General features: G+C 45.8%; 1 protein-coding gene across 1 annotated transcript in view; it reads right to left on the bottom strand.

Annotated features, from left to right (window-relative positions):
• Positions 1-5620: 5620 nt before the first annotated feature.
• The window catches only part of ism1 (isthmin 1), a 56673-nt gene continuing 38159 nt past the window's right edge, over positions 5621-24134 (bottom strand). Inside the window, exons 5-6 of the mRNA XM_084321729.1 lie at positions 7496-7585; positions 5621-6426 (exon numbers count right to left, since the gene is read on the bottom strand). Coding sequence (XP_084177855.1) covers positions 5909-6426; positions 7496-7585 — 608 coding nt within the window. The 3' untranslated portion in view covers positions 5621-5908. The remainder of the gene's footprint in view (positions 6427-7495; positions 7586-24134) is intronic.

Consider the following 24134-nt stretch of genomic DNA (forward strand, 5'->3'; position numbering starts at 1 on the left):
TGTGTGTGTGTGTGTGTTAGACGGATTGGGAGAGCAATCTTATTCTTCCGGGCATTTGTTTTCCCAAAATCGTATGGCATGGGTACCTGCTTCGGTGTCATCCCTTTGTGGATTGTATTGTATCGAAAACGTATGCTTGAGCCATATTTGTTTGTGTATTAGGTTCACTTTGGCGTTAGTAGAGTAGTATGGCCAGAACTATTTGGTGGGTGGCTGTCACTCAAAGCATTCTGCTAGTATGGGCGGAGCCAAGCCAATAACAGGCTGAAATCTTGAAGCTGGAAAATGATGCTTTTGAGTACTCCATTAGAAATATAAAACAATGATTTTTTTTTTTTAAATAAACCTTACAGATGTCTTCCATAGACTCACAGGAATTGTGTAAAGTTGCCCAAATAGTGCTAGGAATATCAATGCAGGTCCCCTTTAATATCCTATTCACTCTCACGGAGCTGTATTTTGGCTGGAAAAGGCATATTGGGACTTGGAAAGTGCAGTACCAGCCATATCCTGGTAGTGGCGCTGTCTCGAAAATGCAGTAATCCTTGTTGCAGACCTGGTGTAACTTTTTTTTCGCTCCGGGTGGACTTTTCTGTTAGCCTGAAGAGAGGGCTTCACTCGATCGCCTGGAATACTTTTTGCAACGCCGAATTCAGTATGCAGTAAAGGAATATAGCATAAGCCAATGGACATATTGATCTACCAGATGGCGATCAAATAACTGGGAAATTCTTTTTGGAATCCAACCGGCCACAGGTAAGAGCGATTTGATGTCAATTTCAGCCTTGTTCTCATAGCCATTCCCCTGCTCAGCATATGTTGTTGTAATAACGAATGCCGTTATTGGTAATCAATAATCAGAAACTACTTCCCCCGGCCCCCCCCCCCCCCTTTCATGCATTCATGGTGGAACATGATACCGATCATATGCATTTTGATTTTTAACTCTAACTTGTGTAGGGACAAAACACCAATCGATTTAACGTTATTAGCTTAGCGCCTTATAACTACATTTGCAGGAATTATCCCAGATCATTCCCATATATATAGCTATAATAGAAAATATAGATTTAGCTCTACAAACAACGTCACGCACAGTGAAAAGTTGTAATGAAAAGCTGGCGTCCTAGAGTGGGGCCCCGTCTAATCTAAATGGCCGGGAATGTGTTAAGACTGTCGCCTAGTGTCTGAGCTGTATACCAGTTAACCCATATTAACTAGTCAAGGCTATCAGAGATAGAATATGTATTTTAACACGGATCTATATGACATGATCCGTGCCTAATGTACAGTTCCCTCCCCCTCGTATGTATATATTTACTGTTAGGATCTGTTTAACAGTACTGTATATTTGCATATCTTGAATTTCACAAATGTAACTACTGTATTTCTGTATGTCATGTATGTCATAAATGTCATGATTAGATTAGATTATTATATCTGTATGTTGTGTATGTCATAAATGTCATTATGAATTGAAAATGGGGGACCCTGATGTAAACAAGACGAAAGTCTTTCTCTGGTCTGCATCCCCTTAACAATTGTGTGTATTGAGCTGTACTGTACTGTACCCATTCTGCAATCTGTTAATTAAAGTGTTCAATCAATCAATCAATCAATCAATCAATCAATCAATCAATGATAATATTTCTCTCACAACCCTGTACCATCTGCCCTTTCAGTCTAACCTCTGAATAACTACTAGTCAGAGAACAGGCCTTCTTATACTCCTCCTGGAATTGTGAGCTTCCTTGACATTCAGGTTTCCCGGCGGCTCACACAGGAAGTATTTATGTATTTTCTAAACTATCTTGTTACAAATTACACAAGGATTCCATAATGGCTGCACAATACAAATGACAAAATAGATGAAAGTAATTTAATGTATTTCAAATACAATATAATTTAAATACTGGCCATCTCTTGTGTGAGAAAATTACTCAACCAGAATTCAGTCTCTGTGTGTGTACTTTGATACACGTCTACTTTGCCTATATGACAATCTAATATGCTAATATGTCTATACTACTATGCACTCTAGACTGTACAGTATCAATCAAGTTCTACACTGTTTGATGAACATTGTTACTTACACTGATATAGTTGTACCCTTCATGCTGACTTCTTGTACAGAACTTGTAAGTCGCTTTGGATAAAAGCGTTGAGCTAAATGACTAAATGTAAAGATGTGTACATCAGCTCTGTACACTCGTTTGTGTATGTGCGTGCATAGTTGCGTACGAACACAGAGACCCTCTAAATTACCCTCTACAGGAAGGGACAGAGCAGGCTGTTCTTCCTGAGGAGACTCAGATCCTTCAACGTTTGCAATAGTCTGCTGCAGTCATTCTACCAGTCTGTAGTGGCCAGCGTCCTCTTTTATGCTGTGGCATGCTGGGGGGGCTACATCAACTCGATGGACACCAACAAACTGAACAAGCTGGTGAGGAAGGCTAGCTCCGTGGTGGGAGTCGAGCTGGTCAGACTAGAGGTGATGGCAGAGAGGGGGATGAGAAGGAAGCTGGCCGCTATCCTGGAGAATCCCTCCCACCCCCTCCATGAGGAGCTAGTAACTTTCAGCCACAGACTCATACCCCCCCCCGACACTCCACTAACCGCCTCGGCCAGTCCTTCGTACCAGTGGCCATCAGGCTCCACAACAGTGGGCAGGGACCGCTGCCAGCAGCCGGAGGACTAACGTCAGCAGAAGAGAGAGAGAGAGAGAGAACTACTAGGAATGTCTGACTCCCACCTAAACTGCACGGACTACAATGCATAACGAATGATGTGTATCACGCCAGTTATGGTACCTGTATGTATACTGCACCTGTGTATACTGTGTATACTTTACTTACTCATAGTATATATTTAGATTCTAGTGTTTATTGTAACCATATTTATTATAATGTATAATATAACTGATACAGACCCTCATCTGCACCTTTAATCACACTGCCTACTTGCTCAGATGCGTATATTCAGAGTTAATTATATTGTTTACAATGCCTTTATTTCTTTAAAGCTTTTCTACTGTACTATAATTATATTGCCTGTATTTATGCCTCCTATTAACATGCCCATACCTGTACCCCCCCCCCCCCCCCCCCCCCCCCCACCACCATGCTGCTATGATGCCTGAATTTCCCAGAGGGGATCAATAAAGGACTATCGTATCTTAAAATGACTCAACCAGCACTCTGTGTGTGTGTGTGTGTGTGTGTGTGTACACGTGTGTCAGTTCTGTACGTGCTCATGCTCGCGTAAGTGTGTGTAGTGTATGCGGGTGTACACTGAGAAATTACTCAGGAATGTGAGGATACATGCCAAAGACAAAGAATCTGAGTCACATTCATGGAGGGAACCTTAGCCCTCCACAGCAAACACCACAATCCCATCAAAAGGCCTCAGTGCCACACTGGACCCAACTAATGGGAGTATTGTGGGCTGGCTTAACCATTTCACTACCACACTCCAGAAGGTTAACCCTTTCACTACCACACTACAGAAGGTTAATCCATTCACTACCACACTACAGAAGGTTAACCTTTCACTACCACACTACAGAAGGTTAACATTTCACTACCACACTACAGAAGGTTAACCTTTCACTACCACACTACAGGTTAACCCTTTCACTACCACAATACAGAAGGTTAACACTTTCACTACCACACTACAGGTTAACCCGTTCACTACCACACTACAGACGATTAACCTTTCACTACCACACTACAGAAGGTTAACCCTTTCACTACCACACTATAGGAGGTTAATCCTTTCACTACCACATTACATGAGGTTAATCCATTCACTACCACACTACAGGAGGTTAACACTTTCACTACCACACTACAGAATGTTAACCCCCTCACTGCAACACTACAAAGGGTTAACACTTTCACTACCCCACTACAGAAGGTTAAAAACAATCTGTGTAGTGTGGTAGTGAAAGGGTTAAGCTGGTGGAGGAGTGTAACTGGCAGGATTGTTTTCCCCCTCTGATGTATTTTCTTTGACAGCGGGGAGGGAAATCTAATAGCAGGTGATCCCGCTTCTAGAACCCCGGAGTCCGATGCCAAATTCACCAGGAATATTCCACTAAGCTCATTAAAGGAATACCTTGACGTCTTTTAAAACATTTTTAGTAAGCTGTTTGTAAGCTTTTTTTGTTCTTTGCCAAGCACATAGTTGTGACAGGGGGGAAGTTTCCATGTTGGCGCTTAGGTTAACTGTACTGGGATCTGTTAGTAATGTTAGTATTCCTTGTTGAAACCGAGTTGTACGACTAGCTGTGAGTTAGCTTGTTACTGTAGCTTTCAGCTAGCGGTACACATTACATTGAGGAGTGCTAACAGTAATCACAAGCAGTTTTTTGGGTAGAAGAAAAAAAAAATTGAGATGAATACAAAATGTCAAAGCATCATTTAACACCCACAGGGATGCACTGATACATATCGGCAGACAGTCGGTATCGGACGATATGGGCTTTAAAAAGTACAATCTGTATCGACCTGATTATATTTCTACAGCCAATACTTGGAGAATCTATTGGAGAATTGAAATTTGTATTACCTTTGTACATGGGAGAGTTTTGCTTAATGCAAGTGAACAAAAGAATAACCCTGACAAGAAGATTTCAGTAAATTTCTCCTTTAATTTCACTTTATTTCTCACAAGCAGTGTTGTAAACCCCCCGAACACTCATGACACCACTTCATTATCCAAGAACAGGCATTGTGTCAAACAGTCGGTATTGGCCGATATTGTAGGTAGGGAGAAATCAGATATCTGTATTGGCCTCAAAACAAACCATATGGGTGCATCCCTACAGATTATGATAAGACTCTGGATCGTCATAGTGATCATAGTAGATGAACAAAACTCCAGCAATCAAATTAAAAGTGTTTGTTTTAGTTTTTCTTCAGTGACACATTAATTCGATTTTTATTTTTAATTTTATTTAAACATTTATAGCTCAGGAATCTTTCAGTACAACCATATCCACACATTCTTTATACACTATATAGAGGTTGAATCCTAACTTGAGATACGGCGTTGTGTGCCGATGGCACCGTCTTATTAAGGCGGCATCTCAAGTTAGCATTCAGCCGCATGAATCAATCAACAACCACAGTCATGGACACCCAACTCTGGGACACAGCTACACCTTAATAAATACTTTACAAAAAGAATGCAGGCTTTTTTTTTTCTTTTTTTCTTTTTTTAAACATCGGAGAGAACAATCTGCATCGGAGGACAAACAACAATGGTTGTAAATTATTTGTAAAAAATTTAAATGTGCATGCTAAATAAACAAACTTACAAGCATACGTGAAAACCTGAATATTACAATTTAAGGAGGACCGTACTGCCTATTAATCACTGGCCTCTCAAATTCACCAAACATAACCTACGGAGACAAAGACAGGCACGACCTCTAGAGACAGACAATCCTACGAGCATGAGTTACTTTCCCTTTTATCAATACAAACCAAGTCCTCCCTTTAGTGATCGATGTCAAAAGAATTATCATTGGCAAAGTGATTATTGGCAAAATAATCATACATTTTGCTTTATCATTTCTGCAGCATATTTGAATAGAAATAAGAGCATAAACAAAACTATAACTTTGTCTCTGTGTTTTTTTTTTCTTTTCTTTTTTTTTGGCAAAGACAAGTAAAGTTCCTTGTGTCTATTGAGAGAATGTTTCTCCACTGGAGTCCCATTTGCATGGCGTGTTGTGTAGAAAAAATAATAACGCTCAGTCCTGTTCCTCAAAGCTCGAGAGTTCATCCAACGTCATTTGACCTAAAAACTGAATAAGAAGCTGTGGTTTCAGCACCGTTTGCCAAACTCAGATGAATATTTAGTTGTTGTTGTTTTTCCATTCCCTTCACAACCTTAGAGTCTAGAATTCCTTGGCCTCCTCAAACTGCTTGTAGTAGTCCTCATCCTGAGGGTTGTCTGGGCACTTCTGCCCGTTGTTGGGAGGCCTGGCCTGGTTGTAGCGGCTCCAGTCCCCCTTGCAGATGATCCAGGGCAAGATGTCCACCTTGTAATGCAGGTCCGCCGAGAACTCCGTGCTGATGAGGTTGGGCGTGCCCGCCCCCTTGCCGCGCGTGATGAGCTTCATGTTGTCGTCGTAGCAACAGTGCTGCGCGGCCAGCGTGGTGGACTCCAGCGTCAGCATGGAGCGGATGCAGTAGCGCGCCATGGGCTTGTAGATCTCCAGCTTCTCCTTGGGCCCACTGGCGTCCTTCCAGCGGAAGTCCCGGCGCGTGAGCGCGTCGTGCACGCCGGCTGTGCTGTAGGCCACCTCGGTGGGGTAGGAGCAGGGGCAGCTGGGCAGGTCGCTGGACATCTTGGTCATGTACTTGTCCAGGAAGTCGCTCTTGCAGTTCATCCATCGCTCGCAGCTGTCTGTGTCTGGAAGACATTTGGGAAGAGGTGAGTGCCATGTCTCACGAGAGAGGACGAGAGCGAGGGTGTGCCATGTGATTGAAGGTGTGTGTTCTGAGGGTGTTCTTCCTCATGGCTGACGTCTGCAGCCTTACTTCTGCTCAATTCTGATTGTATCAATGTGTGCACAGACATTTATGTGAACTTAACATGGAAACGTTGTCAGCTCTATGCTCAGCCCTGATTATGATGTATGAGGGTATCCTAGTGGCAGGTCTGTGGTATTTCTGGTTTCAGACAGGAGTGAGCTGCAATACTACACTGATTTGTTGCGTATTGGGCCAGTTTGTTTTAATTTTTGTCATTTTTATCATTGCAGCGTCATTGCTGCATCATAAATGCACTACGGCTTGCGACGACAGGTTCAACTGTGGTACGCAGCTTTAAATGAGCACACTTCATTTCATCAATCAGTTTTGAGAAATTACATTATGATTACGTTGAGGAAAGGAAACATGTAAAAATGTGAAAAGTGTTTATTCTAAATCCAAAAGTAATGTATTGTTTATAAATGAGACCCGCCCGATTCGGAACAGATACACGGAGAGGGAGAGAGAGGGAGAGAGAGAGAGAGAGATAGAGAGAGAGAGATAGAGGGAGAGAGATAGAGAGAGAGAGAGAAAGAGAGAGATAGAGAGAAAGAGAGAGACACATACACAGAGAGAGATAGAGAGAGAGAGAGAGATAGAGGGAGAGAGATAGAGAGAGAGATAGAGAGAAAGAGAGAGACACACACACAGAGAGATAGAGAGAGGGAGAGAGAGACACACACACAGAGAGAGAGAGAGAGAGAGAGAGAGAGAGAGAGAGAGAGAGAGAGAGAGAGAGAGAGAGAGAGAGAGAGAGAGAGAGAGACTACCCCCAGCTGCACATTTCCATCTGTGCAGAGCAGTAACGTGGCATAGCCAGGGGTCTGAGGAATGCTAAGCGTGCTCTCAGGAGCTTCTACACTGATGCCAGATGGACTGGCTGGTGTTGTTAGAATGCCATGGATGAGGGATGGTCTGGGGCGAGAAGAGAAATGAGAGAATCTTACCGACACCAAAGAGCTCCGTGGCGTTAAACTCATCGGTTCCGGCCATCAGGATCACCTCTGTCGTCGCCGTCTTGAAGGCATCTTCAATCCCTGTGGGAAGACGAACCATGTATTAAATGATGGAAGCCATCGGAAAGAATAAATCAATAGATCAATAAAAAGGCACATAAATGCATATGATTCCCTTTTCATACATCCTGGAATACAATCATGATTGATTAATGATTCACTATTAAAAAAATATTATTCCTGTTTCCCCCCTGTGTGATAATAACATGGGGAAACTGGAACGCCGATATCAGCCAAATTTAAAGCTGCACTACGCAGTTTCAGTGGGAGGGGGATTTATTTACATTTGCAGAGTCTGCAATTAGTTTACTAAACTATTACAAAACATCTTTCCATCTCACCATCACCATAAATTAAGACAAAATAATTTTTGAAGCACTGTAAACCAAACGTAAGCCTAAAAGATACTTCGTTGACTAGTAATAGGTTTGTAAATAAAGTTACGGGCCATGCCACTGTAAAATAACAGGTAGCTTTGTAGCTTCATGGTAGCTTTGTATATTTCATTTAATTTCTTTTTAATTTCTCAGGGTTTAAAAATGTCTCTCCCAAAACGGCATACCGTACTTTTCGGACTATAAGCCGCGGCTTTTTTCCCCATTTTTCGACCCTGCGGCTTATATAACGGTGCGGCTTATATGTGGACCAAACCCGAAAATATTGCTTTTTTTACTGCATTGAAATGTTATTTATCTGTTCCCTTATTTGCTAAACTTAATACAACTTGTAAATGAGTTAATTCTTGTTATTTGTCCGACAGTATTGTGACAATCCCCTCTGTGCACGAACCCTTACATATGGTAATTAAACATTAAAACACCTGCGGCTTATAGTCCAGTGCGGCTTATATGTGTATACATCATTCAATTTAGCTGCTGCGGCTTATAGTCGGGTGCGGCTTATAGTGCGAAAAGTACGGTAGTTACACTATAACCTTTAACACTTTGAGTGCCACAGACGTGTTATGTCGTCATTTCATGCCCCCCGTTGAGTGCCACCGACGCAAATTGTCGTTTGATTTTTTTATTAGCGATCTGAATTCATATTTCATCAACCGAGTCTCCCGTTGGTACAGCAGCCCCTCTAGGAGCTCCGATGGGAAAATACCGCCCCCTATCGTCTATCCCTGTGTAACTGCAGGCCATTCTATTAGACTGGTGGATCTGTGGGGGGGAGCCTACTGGCTCCACTATGCTGGCGAGGGATCTGATGACGAGGAAAGTGATCGCGAGATGGAAAGCAGCCTGGAATATATATTTACAGCAGCCAATAATCAATCAATAAACGCGATCGATATTTGGAATGGCGATCAGGAATTGGAATAATCTTTTTGGAGAACATCTGATTTAAGGTAAGGAGTCTATGTTACCAGTTTTAGGATAATCAGAGCTGTCTTCACTGAGATAACAGCGTGTCCCCTATGTGTATATGTGTGTGTGTGTGTGTGTGTGTGCTGTTGAGGAAATAAGAGAATCGATTTCTCAGCCAGGGCTCTACGCTAACCTTTTTCACTAGGGGCACAGGTGCTCCTAAATGAAACAAGTTAGGAGCACACAAAGAAATTTAGGAGCACCCAAAAATATTTAGGAGCACAGTGAAAATATTTCAAGTAAAAGATTTTTTTTTTTTTTTTAATAAATGTATATTTGTACTGTGCGTGCATGTGTGTAAATTAGCTCTTGCTACAACCCTGCATGTTTACATTTTGTATTTTGTACTTGATGTTCATTAACATGTGCTGTCCCTATCAAATAAACTATCAAATCAAACTACTGCTACAAAAGTAACAGTCACTTAACTTTAGCTTTTGCCCCTTTTATGCATACAATGCCTATGTTTTGGCTGTGTTTCTCTTCTAGAGAAATAATCCTTTCAGGGTTGCCTATTGAAATACTGTACACCTCCAGTACAGAAACATTGTTTATGAGTTTGCGTGTCAGGTAGACCATTGATTGACAGTCGAGTCTGCCAATTACGTCACACCGCTTGCACTCCAGCCGTCCGGCGCTGCAGCTGGACCCTAACCTCGTTCCCAGCTTTATCTCGAGAGATAAAAGCTGGACCCTATTGCCCACCTCTGCTGTTCATAACGCTAGCCAAGTTAGCTGTACACACATACACAGTGGGCCAGTTACTTTGGTGTAGGGGTGTAACAATGCATCGATCCTAAGGGGAAAATTCAACTGCATCGATTTGAAAATGTTAGAATCGATTATCGCAATTTGAATGTGTACAGTGTTATGTTGTTATCATGTCCGTTACAGTCAACACAACGGCATACGCTACTGCATCAACGTTATGATTAACAAAGCAAGGCATTCGTTTTGTTGCATTAACGTTATATTACTATTGCTATCGCTAAATCTAGGTGTTCTAAAATATATTGCTATAGGTAAGACTAGAAGTTACATGTCTCAGGGAAACTCTCGCATATCGCAATGGTGGCGTTTCAGGAAGTAAACAAGCCAAATGAGAGCTTCCGATTGGTCATTTGCTTTCTTTCTCATGAAACCAGTCACGTCACTCTACTGTGATTGGACCGTTGGCTTGAGTGCAATGTGGGACTTGTAGTTTTTTAACGATCTCGCAGCGGAGGAAAAAAAAGACGAGAGAGGCTATAATCTGTATTCGCACAGCGTGCGCGTAATTGATTTTTACGGTTCGCACACAAATATTTTTAGGGGCATATGCGAGCAATTTGGTCGCACTGTAGAGCCCTGTCAGCTCGCTTCTATAGCGTGCATAAGTACACATATACTATCAATAATCTAGCGTTTATTTGAAAACGATTCATAAATAGGCCGACAAATGACAACGTGTCTAGTGTATTCGAGAATATTCCAATAAATGCCGTTTATGACGGAATCTTTCTATTTTCCGGAAATTTGGACTTGGAGTCAGTTTGAAACCACAATCTAAAATTCACTGTGGATTTCCCCCCAAATTAGAATGATGTCACTTTATCCACTATGACTCCGATAGTGGAGTGAGTCCGATAATTACCACATCTCACCAAAAAATGAATAATACAGCTGCTAACACCACACCTCCAGAGACAATGGACAATAGCATAACTACGCCCCCCCCCCCCCCCCCCCAACCGTACATTCCCCAACCAACCCCTGCACTGGCTCCCCCCATTTGTGCTCCTGTTCTTCCTATCACTGTTGTTCCTATCACTAACTCATGTCGCACTACCTCCCACTCCCACCTGCTGCCTCGCGGTTCTGCCAATTTAAAGGAAAGGAAAGGAAATTAGCTTATTTAACATCTTCCCTGGAGTTAGACAAGAAGATACATACCTTTTTTGTCTCTGTGCATGCATTAGGCTTAGGGAACAGCCGCTCCGTTAGTGTAGCTTAGCTTCATCACTGGAAGTGGGTCAGACTTGTACCCTGACGTTCCCTACAGTGCCCTACAGTCACGAAATACACTCCAAATACAAGTCCAAAACGTTCCTGTAAACATGCTGTGACCTGTGTATTTACCACGTGGAGAAATAAAAAATAATTGAATTCGACAATCACGTTTTCTAAGCAAATATACTCGGATTTTTTTTTTGCCTAACCACTCCTGTCTGGGCGCAGTGATTTCAGTGCTACTTTTTAACGTGACGCCGTGTTTGTTTACATTCTCATTTCATTCAAATGATCCGAACCGATTGAAGTTTATGGATACCATGACTTAAAATCCTCTTACCTTAACGATTAAAAGCCTCCCCAATTTAGAAAACAGTATTCTCATGGCTGGTCTTGATATACTGCACGCTAACGGAGCTAACCAGCAACCGGACACTCAAGCAGATAACGAGGGTAATGACTTCCGGTCGGGGAGTTCCAAAATAAAAGAGCGACGTCTATAGCAGCGGAAATACGTTTATTTTGTACATTATCTAACTTAACACGAACCTAAACTAACTTTAGGTTAGTTGTAACGTTAGTTTAGGTTCGTGTTAAGTTAGATAATGTACAAAATAAACGTATTTCCGCTGCTATAGACGTAGCTCTTTTATTTTGGAACCCCCCGACCGGAAGTTAGCCTAGTTATCTGCTTTAGTGTCCGGTTGTTGGTTAGCTCCGTTAGCGTGCAGTATATCAAGACCAGCCATGGGAATACTGTTTTCTAAATTGGGGAGGCTTTTAATCGTCAAGGTAAGAGGATTTTAAGTCATGGTATCCATAAACTTCAATCGGTTCGGATCATTTGAATGAAATGAGAATGTAAACAAACACGGCGTCACGTTAGAAAGTAGCACTGAAATCACTACGCCCAGAGAGGAGTGGTTAGGCAAAAGATAGTTCCGAGTATATTTGCTTAGAAAACGTAATTGTCGAATTCAATTATTTTTTATTTCTCCACGTGGTAAATACACAGGTCACAACATGTTTACAGGAACATTTTGGAGTTGTATTTGGAGTGTATTTCGTGACTGTAGGGCACTGTAGGGAACGTCAGGGTACAAGTCTGACCCACTTCCAGTGATGAAGCTAAGCTACACTAACGGAGCGGCTGTTCCCTAAGCCTAATGCATGCACAGAGACAAAAAAGGTATGTATCTTCTTGTCTAACTCCAGGGAAGATGTTAAATAAGCTAATTTCCCAAAATGTTGGAGTTTTCCTTTAATCATAGTGTGTCCACGGCCTACTCCCATGGTTAGACTTAGTACATCTGTTGCCACTGACCCTCCCTTTACTCCTTTAAGTTTTAAGACATGCAATGGACTTGGTTTAGTACATATGAACATACGAAGCCTGCTTAAGAACTTGGACCACATAACCATTCTTGTGGAGTGGACTTCTCCTGATGTTCTTGTGTTGGGTGAAACCTGGCTTAGGGAGAATATAGATAGTGCTGATGTGGCACTTTGTAATTATAATTTTTATAGAATGGATCGTTCAAGTAGGGGGGGGGGTGGTTGGAATTTATCTTAAATCTCATCTCTCAGCTTCAATTTTAAAATCAGTTTCTCTTCCCAATTGTTTTGAATTTCTCGCGCTTAAAATCTACCATGGTCCGGACCCAATAACAGTAGTCTGCATTTACTGCCCTCCTTCAGCTGACTCTCATGCAACCGACACTTTGGTGAATCTGCTGTCGAAGTTCTGTGAAGATGAACTGCTCGTTTTAGGTGACCTAAATCTCAACTGGCTAAGACTAAGTGATGTTTCTCTGCAGCTTAAAAATCAAACCTGCAGCATCAATTTATCACAACTAATTACTGAACCAACCAGACCAAACCCCAAAGATTACTCAAAATCCTCCCTTTTAGATCTAATCTTCACCAACAGGACTAGCAAATATACCAGTGGTGTCTTTGCATTGGGAGTCAGTGACCGAGAGAAAACAGGGTTTATTCAATGTATGTGATGTATAGATTGGGGGGAGGTGACCACAGCTAAAACGGTGATTGAAATGTGCATGGAAGACGGTGATATTGACGGTGGTGGAACCAGTGGTTTCACAGGCACAGGCCGCGTCAGCGAGGGTTTTGTTATGAATTCCTTGGAAGAACATCTGAGATTAGAGTGTACTGTCTCCCAGGGCAGGAGGGAGAGAGGTTCATCTTAATGAAACGTGAGTTTATTAGTGTTAAAGGTTATGCAGTTGTCATGACAACACATCGCATGACAACCAGAAGGCGGGGCCGTCGTTGCGACTACGAACATCTATGAGTCGAACGGTGTTTCCGGGTGTAAGGCAGACTAGAATCCGACCAAGAGCGAGTAGGACTGAGATCACACAGACACTCTCTCCTCTCTTTGAGAGGGGGGGGGGGGGGGAGGAAGAAGGCCACATCATCATTTAGCTTCGGCTAACACAAGGAGGGTTAGGCTGACGACCAGGCCTGAACACTATTGGACTGAACAGCAAAAGGACGATAATCTGAACACACCGAAAGATCATTAGAATACTCTTCAAGGACAATAACATCTGTTAACATCTGAGCTGAGGTTTCTGTTTATAGCAATAAAACCACGCTTTTCCTCATAAGGTATCTCACGGTGTCGAAGTGTCGAATTCTTACGGAGGTGGAGATTTATTATGGTTTATGGATTGCACTAACGGGGGAGATAAGGATCTTATCTACCAGTATCGGAGACGTCAGGACCATTAAAAGTACACAACGCAGAGGAATTGGATGGAGAGCCAAACAGACGAAGACGTGATACTGGCCAGTTTGATCAGGATCTTACAGTTGGTGCCGATGACAGCCGGATTTGCAAGAGATTAAAACAACGGGAACAGTTGGTTGTTGATGACAGCCGGATTTGCAAGAGATAAGAACAACGGATAAAGACTTTTTCAATAATGGGGCGACAGTGGACAACAGTCATCAATGTGTGGGAGAATCATGATCGAAGCAAGGCCGGCCAGCCCTGGGAGAGAGCGGCGAGTCGAGTGGTCAGGAGGCAAACCAGCGCTGTAGGGGAAACAGCGCTCCGATCAAAAATGTGAGTTCACTGTGCACACGGTTGTTTTGATCTTTTAAGCCAAATAAAAACGAACGAAGATAGTGCATCCATAAATAAGTAGCGACAGAGAAGCCAGCTGTGATAATATGAGCAGAGAGCCATGGTGAAAATCGAGGGTGTTATCTACAGAGAATGAAAAGCAAACGAGGCAGGCTGCACAGTTTTGGTTTAAGGAGGGTAAATGCGAGATGAGGAAAGGGGGGGGGGGGGGCGCTTGAATCAGATCGAATTTTTATTTTATTTTTTTGTATCCACTTTTTCTCCCATTTTTCTATATTTTCTCCCATCCCAATTTCGTATCATCCAATTCAACCCTCCCCTGTCACGAACGCTGTTTCTTGCCTCCCACAAGCCGGCTGCAATGTGGACTAAGTCATACATAGCACAAGTCCCCTCCGGTACTTGAGGTAACAGCAGTCGCATCTTTTCACCTGCGCAGCTCGATCTCTCAGTGTCGAGGAGTAACGCGCGGGAGGCTCACGCTGCCCCCGACACTTCCTGATTCTACTGCGCAGGCGCACCAACCGACTTGTAGGAGTCGCTTGTTCACAACGTTCGATCCCCACCCTTCAGTTTTCCCTCCCCGTAATACGGCCAATGTGTATTACTGCGGACGACCAGCTAAACTGAAAACAATGTGGAGAGCTGGATTCGAACACGCGAATCCTAGCGTCTCCACACTGGTGGCGAGTGCCTTGCCCACTACACCACCTAGCCGCCCTAGATCGAAAAATTGTTGATGGCGGGACTGTTTTCATAACAGAAGGAAAGTCGAAAGGAGATTGTACCAGTGTGTATTATGTCCGATCAGGCAAGAGTATTAGTCTGAGAAAGCGTCCCCTGATAATGGATAGGAAAGAGAGGAAAAAAGCAGTGTTTTTAGGCCTTGGAAGGAAGGGCAGCGTTCGTTTGTTGAGAGAGTAGCCATTTGCACCGAGTCAAAATGGCCGCAGAGCCACGAGGGGTTTAGAATCAGGAAGTGACACGTCAACTAAACCACCATAGAGGAGGAGTAGGTCGCCACCTAGTGGTGGAGGGGGGGTAGTGCTGGGGAGTTTTCCTTACCCATAGGGGAATATTTAGCACAGAGATGGTGCAGTTATTTGAATGGGTTAATTATTGAATAAAGAGGGAGTTTGAATTCCAGTGGGGCCTTCTCACACCTAATAAATAGGCAGAGTCTTGAGGGGACACGTCACCAGAAAGAACTGGCGCGCGCTGGGGGTCACCCGTGGGACAAACGTAGAGCGCCGAGTGGGTATCGTTTAGCTGCTGGTGTCACGCCGGAAGACAACAAAACAGGGAACAGCCCTGTAGGATTAGATATGGGTGTGGAGAAGGTGGTAGACTAATAGAAAACACAGGGTCGAGTGTACAGAAAAACTGCCGGTGTTGTGTTTCTGCTTTCAAAGGGGGGAGACACCGACAGCGATGGAGATGACCAGGAGATGACCAGGAGACAGACCGGAGGAGGAGGAAGCCGCAGGGGCCAGGCACCGCAGCCTGGTACACAGATCATCAGATCATCCACGACGAGAGAGGAGACGGCGGCGGTGGAGGAGCAGATGTGGAGAGGACAGCCAGAGACACTGAGCAGGAGCAGACCAGGGGAGACATTTTTGCCTAGGGGACCGCGCCCTGGAGGGGGGACCAGCTCAGGAAAGGAGCCGTCACTGAAAGGGGCCCTTGCCCTAGAAGATGGGACCGGCCCAAGATGGGAGGTGTACTGTAAGAGAGGGAAGGGAGCGCTCTGATTTGGACGTGGGGTACCTAATAGGGGGGCCGAAGGGTTTTAGGTGTGTCGTCTGAAAAGTTGCAATCAGTGTTTTTCTCTGTCTCTCTCTCTCTCTCCTCCATGACCGTTGTTTATCCTTTCTGGTTTGGGTGTGATGCGGGTAATGAAACAGCAGACGGCGGGGCCCTAATTGTTATGAGTCCATTTTTGGGTATAATTAATTGAAAAACCAAGTAGTCTGTTGATTCTGAAAGTTGATTGAGAATCAAAGGGGGGAATGAGAGAAAACGGGGTTTATTCAATGTATGTGATGTATAGATTGGGGGGAGGTGACCACAGCTAAAACGGTGATTGAAATGTGCATGGAAGACGGTGATATTGACGGTGGTGGAATCAGTGGTTTCACAGGCACAGGCCGCGTCAGCAAGGGTTTTGTTATGAATTCCTTGGAAGAACATCTGAGATTAGAGTGTACTGTCTCCCAGGGCAGGAGGGAGAGAGGTTCATCTTAATGAAACGTGAGTTTATTAGTGTTAAAGGTTATGCAGTTGTCATGACAACACGTCGCATGACAACCAGAAGGCGGGGCCGTCGTTGCGACGACGAACATCTATGAGTCGAACGGTGTTTCCGGGTGTAAGGCAGACTAGAATCCGACCAAGAGCGAGTAGGACTGAGATCACACAGACACTCTCTCCTCTCTTTGAGAGGGGGGGGGGGGGGGGGGGGAAGAAGGCCACATCATCATTTAGCTTCGGTTAACACGAGGAGGGTTAGGCTGACGACCAGGCCTGAACACTATTGGACTGAACAGCAAAAGGACGATAATCTGAACACACCGAAAGATCATTAGAATACTCTTCAAGGACAATAACATCTGTTAACATCTGAGCTGAGGTTTCTGTTTATAGCAATAAAACCACGCTTTTCCTCATAAGTTCTGTATCGTTAGTGGCTTAGCTTGGCATCACACTGCACTATCTCGCGTACGTGCACGCGTACTGAATAAACCACAAATGTACCTCTAATACCAGTATTAGTCTGACCACACCCCTCATCAGCTTACCTTCATAAGCAGGTGTGTGGTCACCTGCTCTCCTCCTTCTCGCTTTCACCACAAGGAAGAAGTGCCTCGGTAGATCCCCACACTTGACACCATGATGGAAGAAAGGTTTAGGAGCAGCTTTGGGAAACAAGGATACGTTGACATCGTATCTTTATTTTCTCTCTCACTATTTTCGAGAAAATACGGCGATATTGTCTTCGTACTGGAGTGTCTGGAAGATGATGATCATTCTAAAAACCCTCCACCGGTTTTCGTATTGGGAGCACGCCGCTGCATGCTTCTCAACTGCAGTTCCTTGCTGTGTTTGTTGGGGTGAAACCTGTCAGGCCACAGCTGAACTGTCGGACATGCCGCTGTTGTGAGAAGCGGTGCGTTCCAGGTTGGGTGAGTAGTGTTTGCTGGCGGGCTCCACTTGTCTGTTAGTGCTATGGGGGCTACTTGACAAAGTTTATGGAAACCGGCCCCAGGCTAGGGTCCTTTGTTCAGCCACCTAGGCGACAGAAGACCTTGGTCTGAAGACCATTATAGTTTTAACTAGTGGGCCGCGACACTGGTGATCCCTGTGTGTTCTGGACGAGTGGATTCTCTCTGTCACCGTGTTAAGGCCCCATCTTTCATATCCAAATGAGAGTATTCCTTCACGAGGGGATATGTGCATGTAATGTGCGATAGCGGCAGATTCATGTTCAAAGTCAGCTACACAGGCCAGTTGGTACTGTGCTGATTCCGTCGGATGTGGTAAAGTCACCGTTGTGAAGCGGTGTTGACATCTTGTTTTCTCTTTTCTCTTAAAAAGTGAGGAGAGGTTCAGAACGGCGGCCTGTCTGGGTGAGTGTTATGTCATTGTTTACATGTTCATAGCTTACGGTTAGCCAGTCAGCTGTTAACTGCTGCGTTAGCCTGCTGGATCGCTGCATGGCCTGCTTAGGGCAGCTGTTAGCTGCGGGGCTAGCATGTCGTGGTCGCTAGGTAACGTTAGCTTGCTGCTATGGCCATGGCCTGGCGCGGGGTAGCTTAGCTTCTCGCGCGCCGCCGTGAGCTCGCTTCTGATCGCGTGCGTCGTTAGATCGGCGTCTCGCGAGCGGAAGCAGTAGCACCCGAACGGTTGGAGCGGCCGTTAGCTTGATAGCTATTCTGTTGAACGTGCTTTGATTTTAACATGTTTTACACTCTTGACTACGACGTCATCCTTGACAGGGGATGTTTCGTCGACCCTGCCCTGAGCCAGGACGGCAAGGTTGCATCAACAAAGGACTGTAGTGCGGGTTGGAGCGGCGACGCTGCCCAGTTCGAACGACACAGGAGCGGCTGTGTTTCCTACGGTGTCTGTGACTGCACTTCGCTGATCTGCGTTCCGGGTAGGAACGGGGTTGACCAGACCTCATAACACGTCTTCTGGTTTTACTTTGCTAAATGTATTGTGAATAACGGTGTTTTTCCCAAAACGTGTGTTGCTACAATGCATTTAGGATACGTTGCGGGTTATGTGTGAGCTGTTTTTGTCACTGGCAGTTAGCTTCTCCGTGCAAACGGGATGTAATGATCTGGTTGTTGTGTGAGAAACACGGCCGTGTACTCACAACTAAGGTAACTAACCTATGAAGCTATGCTTGGTGACAAGTGAGTAAAAGAATGTTCTTTCTCAGACTGTAATGACAATGAACAGTGTGTTCACACATTAACAGGTTTTCCTGTTTTAACTGGCCGTATTGAGGGTAAAATAGGAGGATTGTGTTTTCCCCCCCGGTTCCCTGGGGACTTTTTCATCCTCCTGTCAGACATGTTGTGCATTAATTGTGTCTTTTGTGTGGTAGGGATACGATGTAACTCTTAGCTTGATTGCTGAGGTTGTGCTAAATCTGCTGGAGAAACGTATTTCCTAAAGGGAAATTGGTTTGGTTGCTGTCATGTGTGCTTAGCAAGGCCTGTGGTCGATACTAATCAAGAATGATGTATTCTCTCATTGTGAAAAAAACGGCGTTCCTCTGTTGAGTGTTTTTGCCATTTTTTGTAGGTGATGATGGGTTGTGTGTGTCATGTGACCTACAACTGGGTTGTACTGGCCACAGAAGCACATGTGTATGTTGGACCGGGGTTCTTAGAGCCCTCTCTATTCTGTGTTTTTCCTTAGTAAAAATCAGATAGCAGGTTAGCTCATGCGCTGTGTGGAGCTGTGAAACGCTTCATAGAGCGGACTATGACTGTGTCATATTCTCTTTTTGTCGTTACATCGTATCATGGGTGTGGGGTCGTAAAGGGGTGAACTGGTAACCTTTCCTCTCCCCATTGTTCTGTCGGTCAGGGGTACACCCCCTGTCCTTCAAGGTTCCCGTCACGTGGCGGTTCGGCACGTTACGGGGGGGGGGGGGGGGGGGGGGGGGAGTTCCTGGTCCCACGGCCTGGTATATTGGGCGTGTGCACCGCAGGAATTCCCCCGCCATAGAGTACGTCACCGTGCGCGTCTCTGTTGGTAGGACTTCCGTGTGCTGTTCAGGTCCATATGATGGATCTGTTTTCAGGGGGGGTGGTCAGGGCTCCTCCTCACCAAGCGCCTATTCAGGCCTTCTGTGAGTTCGGACTCCTTCTTCCATGTGAGGAAGCCTCCATCAGAGTACAGAGCCTTCCTCCTCAGATTGTCAAAGTGAGTGGACCCTCTAGAAGGGTCCTTTTCTATTGTATGTATATTCGATTCAATTCGTTTATTGAGTGTGTATGGGTTCAGTGCCTCTTCCCCGGAGGCCCTAAAACCAGTTTTTTACATGGCTCAAGGTGCAATATATTCTTTTCAATCTGTACAGCTCGCGTGGGAAGTCTCTCTGGGGATCCCCGTCTCTTTCCTATGGGAGGGTGGTGGGATGTAAAAATGTGAACATTTTTTACCCCGGCTGTGTAGACTGGGATACATACTGTTGATGCTTCCTTCTTTCTATTCCAGAAGTGTTGGAGTTAGGGAGTGTCACACCCCTCTTGTCGTTCCCCTGGGCGCCTTGGGGATTCAATGACAGGTCTAAATAGCCTGTTCATTGATGGGGGTGTGTCCCGACGCACGTATAGTGCTAGCTCGCTGTAAACAGGCGATTGACTGGCACGCCTTGGTTGCTTGTGGTTGAAACAGCGTTTTTATAAAGCAACTGAGATGGGGGTTTTTCCTCTTCCGACGACCACATCCCATGACCTGGGTGGGTTGTCGACGGATTCTCGTTCATGTCTGGGGGATGATGACGGGATGGATCTGAACATATGTGGTGGGGTCTCACGCCCTTGGGGTGGGCCACCAGGCGCGGTTCGTCCGAACGTCTGGGTGGCGCCTTCTTTTCATGTTAAGATCAACACGCATATCTGCCCTTCTCCTGGAGTAGGCATGTCGGCGTGGTTAGGGCACGGGACTGGTTCTGGTCACGCTGGTCCAGATCAGTTGAACCCGTTGTCCGCCGGGGATGCAGATCTGCTGTTCTGGTACCCTGAGGGACTTGGGCTTTTTTCAGGGGGAAAAATGCCAGGTCGGTCTGGGTGTCACAGGGTTAAGCGCTATGGAGACCCTGGTTGGGTATGTTTTTACTCAGCACTGTCGTCATGGCTTACAGCCATGCCATTCTGTACGCGCTCGATCTCGTCGGATCTCGGCCGCTACACAGGTTGGTCCTGGTTAGTACTTGGTTGGGAGACCGCCTGGGAATACCAAGTACGGTGTGCTTAGGGGCTGGTTCTCCATTATTTTTCGCTCCTCTCTCACGCATGGCGAAGAGGGGCCTGTGGGGGTGGTTTTTTGACCTCCTCTGGTGACCCTGTGCTTCCCGTACCGCCAGGCCCGGTCCGAAGTGATGTTTGCGACCCGTAGGCCTGGGTTAACCCTTTTTTGAAAACTGAAACACTTGTACTGCGGTATAGCCGGTGTATACCCGCAGGTGTGTTTTGGAGTTTTTTCTTGAGGGGTTATAGGATCAACCACCGCATTGGGTAACACCGAGGTGGTTGGTTCCCTGGTGTGTTGGTGCAGTGTCAACTCCCGGGTTCACCGTTTGAGGGTGCCCCTGCACGTTCATGACGTCTGCCAATCGTGTCAGCCTTCTCTGCCTCGACCCCTCTGGGTGGGGGTTTTTAAATGGAGGCTTGGTCATGCAACAACGCCAGCATACGCCCCTTCCGCCGGGGCAGCTGTGTTCAGCTGTCCCCTCTGGCGCCTGTCTCGTCCGCAGTCTCCAGGCTAGGGTTAACAGCCTGTTGCCTGGTTTTTCCCCGGTGCGCTGCCTGCTTCCGTTGGTTAACCTTTTTTGTGTGCTTACGGCCATGCTGACTGTCTGTTCTGCAGGGTTAGTGTGCCAGGCGGTGTACTGTTGGGGGGACGGGGCCCGCTCGGCTTACGGCCATACCGACCTGAACACGCCCGATCTCGTCCGATCTCGGAAGCTAAGCAGGTTCTGGCCTGGTTAGTACTTGGTTGGGATACCGCCTGGGATTACCAGGTGCAGTAACTGGGGGGCCTTTGTCCGAATACGCTGGCGATGTGGGGGGCGGGGCACTACGTGCCCACCTGGTGGGGTCTTGATGCTGGCATCATGGACTTCTCCGGGCCCCCATTCCAGGGAGTCCAGTCCTTTTGGTGGGTCTGGGTCTTCCTTCGCGCTCCGCTGCTACGGCCTTGCCACGGGGTTGGGTTTGCCCTTGACCCCGTGATTCTGGGGGCAGTGACGAGGTTGTTCCTCCGTTCGTTCCCGGGTGGCATGCGGGTTGTGCGTGTGTGTAGTCGTGGGGTCAAGCCACGGTCTGCTCACCCTGTGCGTTAAGTTGCTTGAGTGCCTCTTCGCACGGTCGGGTCCGTCGCCTTCCCGTGAAGCCTCTAATAGGGGGGATACCCTCCATTAGGGGGGGTCGGGGGGGCTCGGCCCTCCCTGTTCTGATGGTTTTGGGGGGCTGTCAGCGGGGTGTATTTGTCAGCCAGTGGCTCCGCTTGGCCTCCCTTGTGCAGTGTGATGCCAAGCTAAGCCACTAACGATACAGAACGATAGGTTATGACTATAACCAAGTTCTGTTAGTTAGGGGCGATGCTTGGCATCAGACGGCCGCTGCAGCCCTTGTCCTCACCTTGTGGTGAAAGCTTGGGAAGGAGGAGAGCAGGTGACCACACACCTGCTTATGAAGGTAAGCTGATGAGGGGTGTGGTCAGACTAATACTGGTATTAGAGGTACATTTGTGGTTTATTCAGTACGCGTGCACGTACGCGAGATAGTGCAGTGTGATGCCAAGCATCGCCCCTAACTAACAGAACTTGGTTATAGTCATAACCTATCGGTATCTCACGGTGTCGAAGTGTCGAATTCTTACGGAGGTGGAGATTTATTATGGTTTATGGATTGCACTAACGGGGGAGATAAGGATCTTATCTACCAGTATCGGAGACGTCAGGACCATTAAAAGTACACAACGCAGAGGAATTGGATGGAGAGCCAAACAGACGAAGACGTGATACTGGCCAGTTTGATCAGAATCTTACAGTGACCACTGTCCCATTGCATGTGTGAGAAATATAAAAGTGAAAAAGACTACATCTCAGCTGGTTTCTAAGAGGAACTTTAAGAGGTTTGTTGCAGAGGAGTTCCTGGGGGATCTGGATGACTGGGATTGGAGTTGCGTGGGCCAATTCGATGAGATAGAGGACGCTCTTAACTCCTTTATATGTGCATTTAATTGCTTTGTAGATAAGCACGCCCCATATAAAATGACTAGGATCAACGATAGGGTGGTGCCATGGGTTACTCATGAGCTGTCTACCCTCCTTAATGATAGGAATAATGCCTGGTCCCGTGCCAGACACACACATGATCCCCAGCACTGGCTGGGGATCATTTAGACAGCTCAGAAATAAATGCACTTCAGCTGTAAGGAAAGCTAAAACGGATTACTTTTTAAATCTTGTAACCACCTCCTATTCTAATCCTGTCAAGTTCTGGGGTGCAGTTAATTTGACCAAAAATCTGCCTTCTAGCACTCCGCCCCTTAGTATTACGATAAATGACTGCGTGATCTCTGATCCGAATGACATTCGCCTTGCTTTTAATAAACACTTCTCTAAAGCTGGTCACCTATTTGATAGGTTGTTTCCAGGTCTCCCTCCCTTGGAGGTCTCTGATGATGTTCTCCCCATGAATCATGTCCCTCATTTCTCCTGTCGACCGTTTACATCTTCGGAGGTCTTCAAAGTTTTAGAATCCATAGACCCTAAATCATCGACGGGCGAGGATCAATTGGACTCTTTTTTAATAAAATTGGCTGCGCCAAGTATTAGAGAGCCGTTAACTCATACTTTTTATCTATCAATTTCTTCTGGCTCATTCCCACTGAACTGGAAGTCTGCATGAGTCATCCCTTTACACAAGGGGGGTGTTAGAGATAATCTGGATAACTATCGTCCAATCTCCACCCTTCCTTGCTTGGCCAAAGTACTTGAGAAAGTTGAGACCTTAGTCAGTTCGCAATTGAAGTGCTTCCTTTCAAGCCACTCTATTCTTAGTCCTCACCAATCCGGTTTCAGACCTGGCCATAGTACAATCTCTGCTATCACTCTTCTTTTTTTTTAACTTTGGCCATTCCGCTGGCTCTTTTTTGCGTTTATCGCATTTACTCTGGTCAAGAATGACCGACAGAAACAGGCTGAAGGGGTACAGATGGGGGGAAGACACTCTGGGAAAGGCACGGCTGCAGTCCGGGATTCGAACTCGCTAAACCCCAGATCCGTGACGAGCACGGTTGTCCCTGGCGCCGAAATAGCGCTCGAGGTACGCGGTGAGCTACTGGAGCTCCCCCCTGCTATCACTCTTGTAACCAACAATATAGTCTCTGCTTTGGATAGGAGGAAGCACTGCGCGGCCCTCTTTGTCGACCTCTCAAAAGCCTTCGACACGGTCGATCACCACCTGCTTTTAAAAAAGCTGTCCGATATCGGCTTGGATATGGGTGCTTCTGCATGGTTTCGTGACTACCTATCTCTCCGACGTCAATGTATAAAATCATCACATGGCAATTCGGAATTCTTAACTGTTACAAAAGGTGTCCCACAGGGTTCAGTGTTGGGGCATGTACTTTTTACTGTCTACATTAATGAGCTAGTCATTAATGTGGGGCGGCGTGGCTCAGGGGTAGAGCAGCTCGTCCAATGATCGAAGGGTTGGTGGTTCGAATCCCGCTCAAGCCCATGTCCATCCCACTGCCGTTGTGTCCTTGGGCAAGACACTTAACCTACTTGCCTCGTATGAATGTGTATGCATGTGAATGAATGTTGGTGGTGGTCGGAGGGGCC

This window comes from Notolepis coatsorum (assembly GCF_963971535.1).
Source record: "Notolepis coatsorum genome assembly, chromosome: 9".
NCBI classification, from domain to species: domain Eukaryota; kingdom Metazoa; phylum Chordata; class Actinopteri; order Aulopiformes; family Paralepididae; genus Notolepis; species Notolepis coatsorum.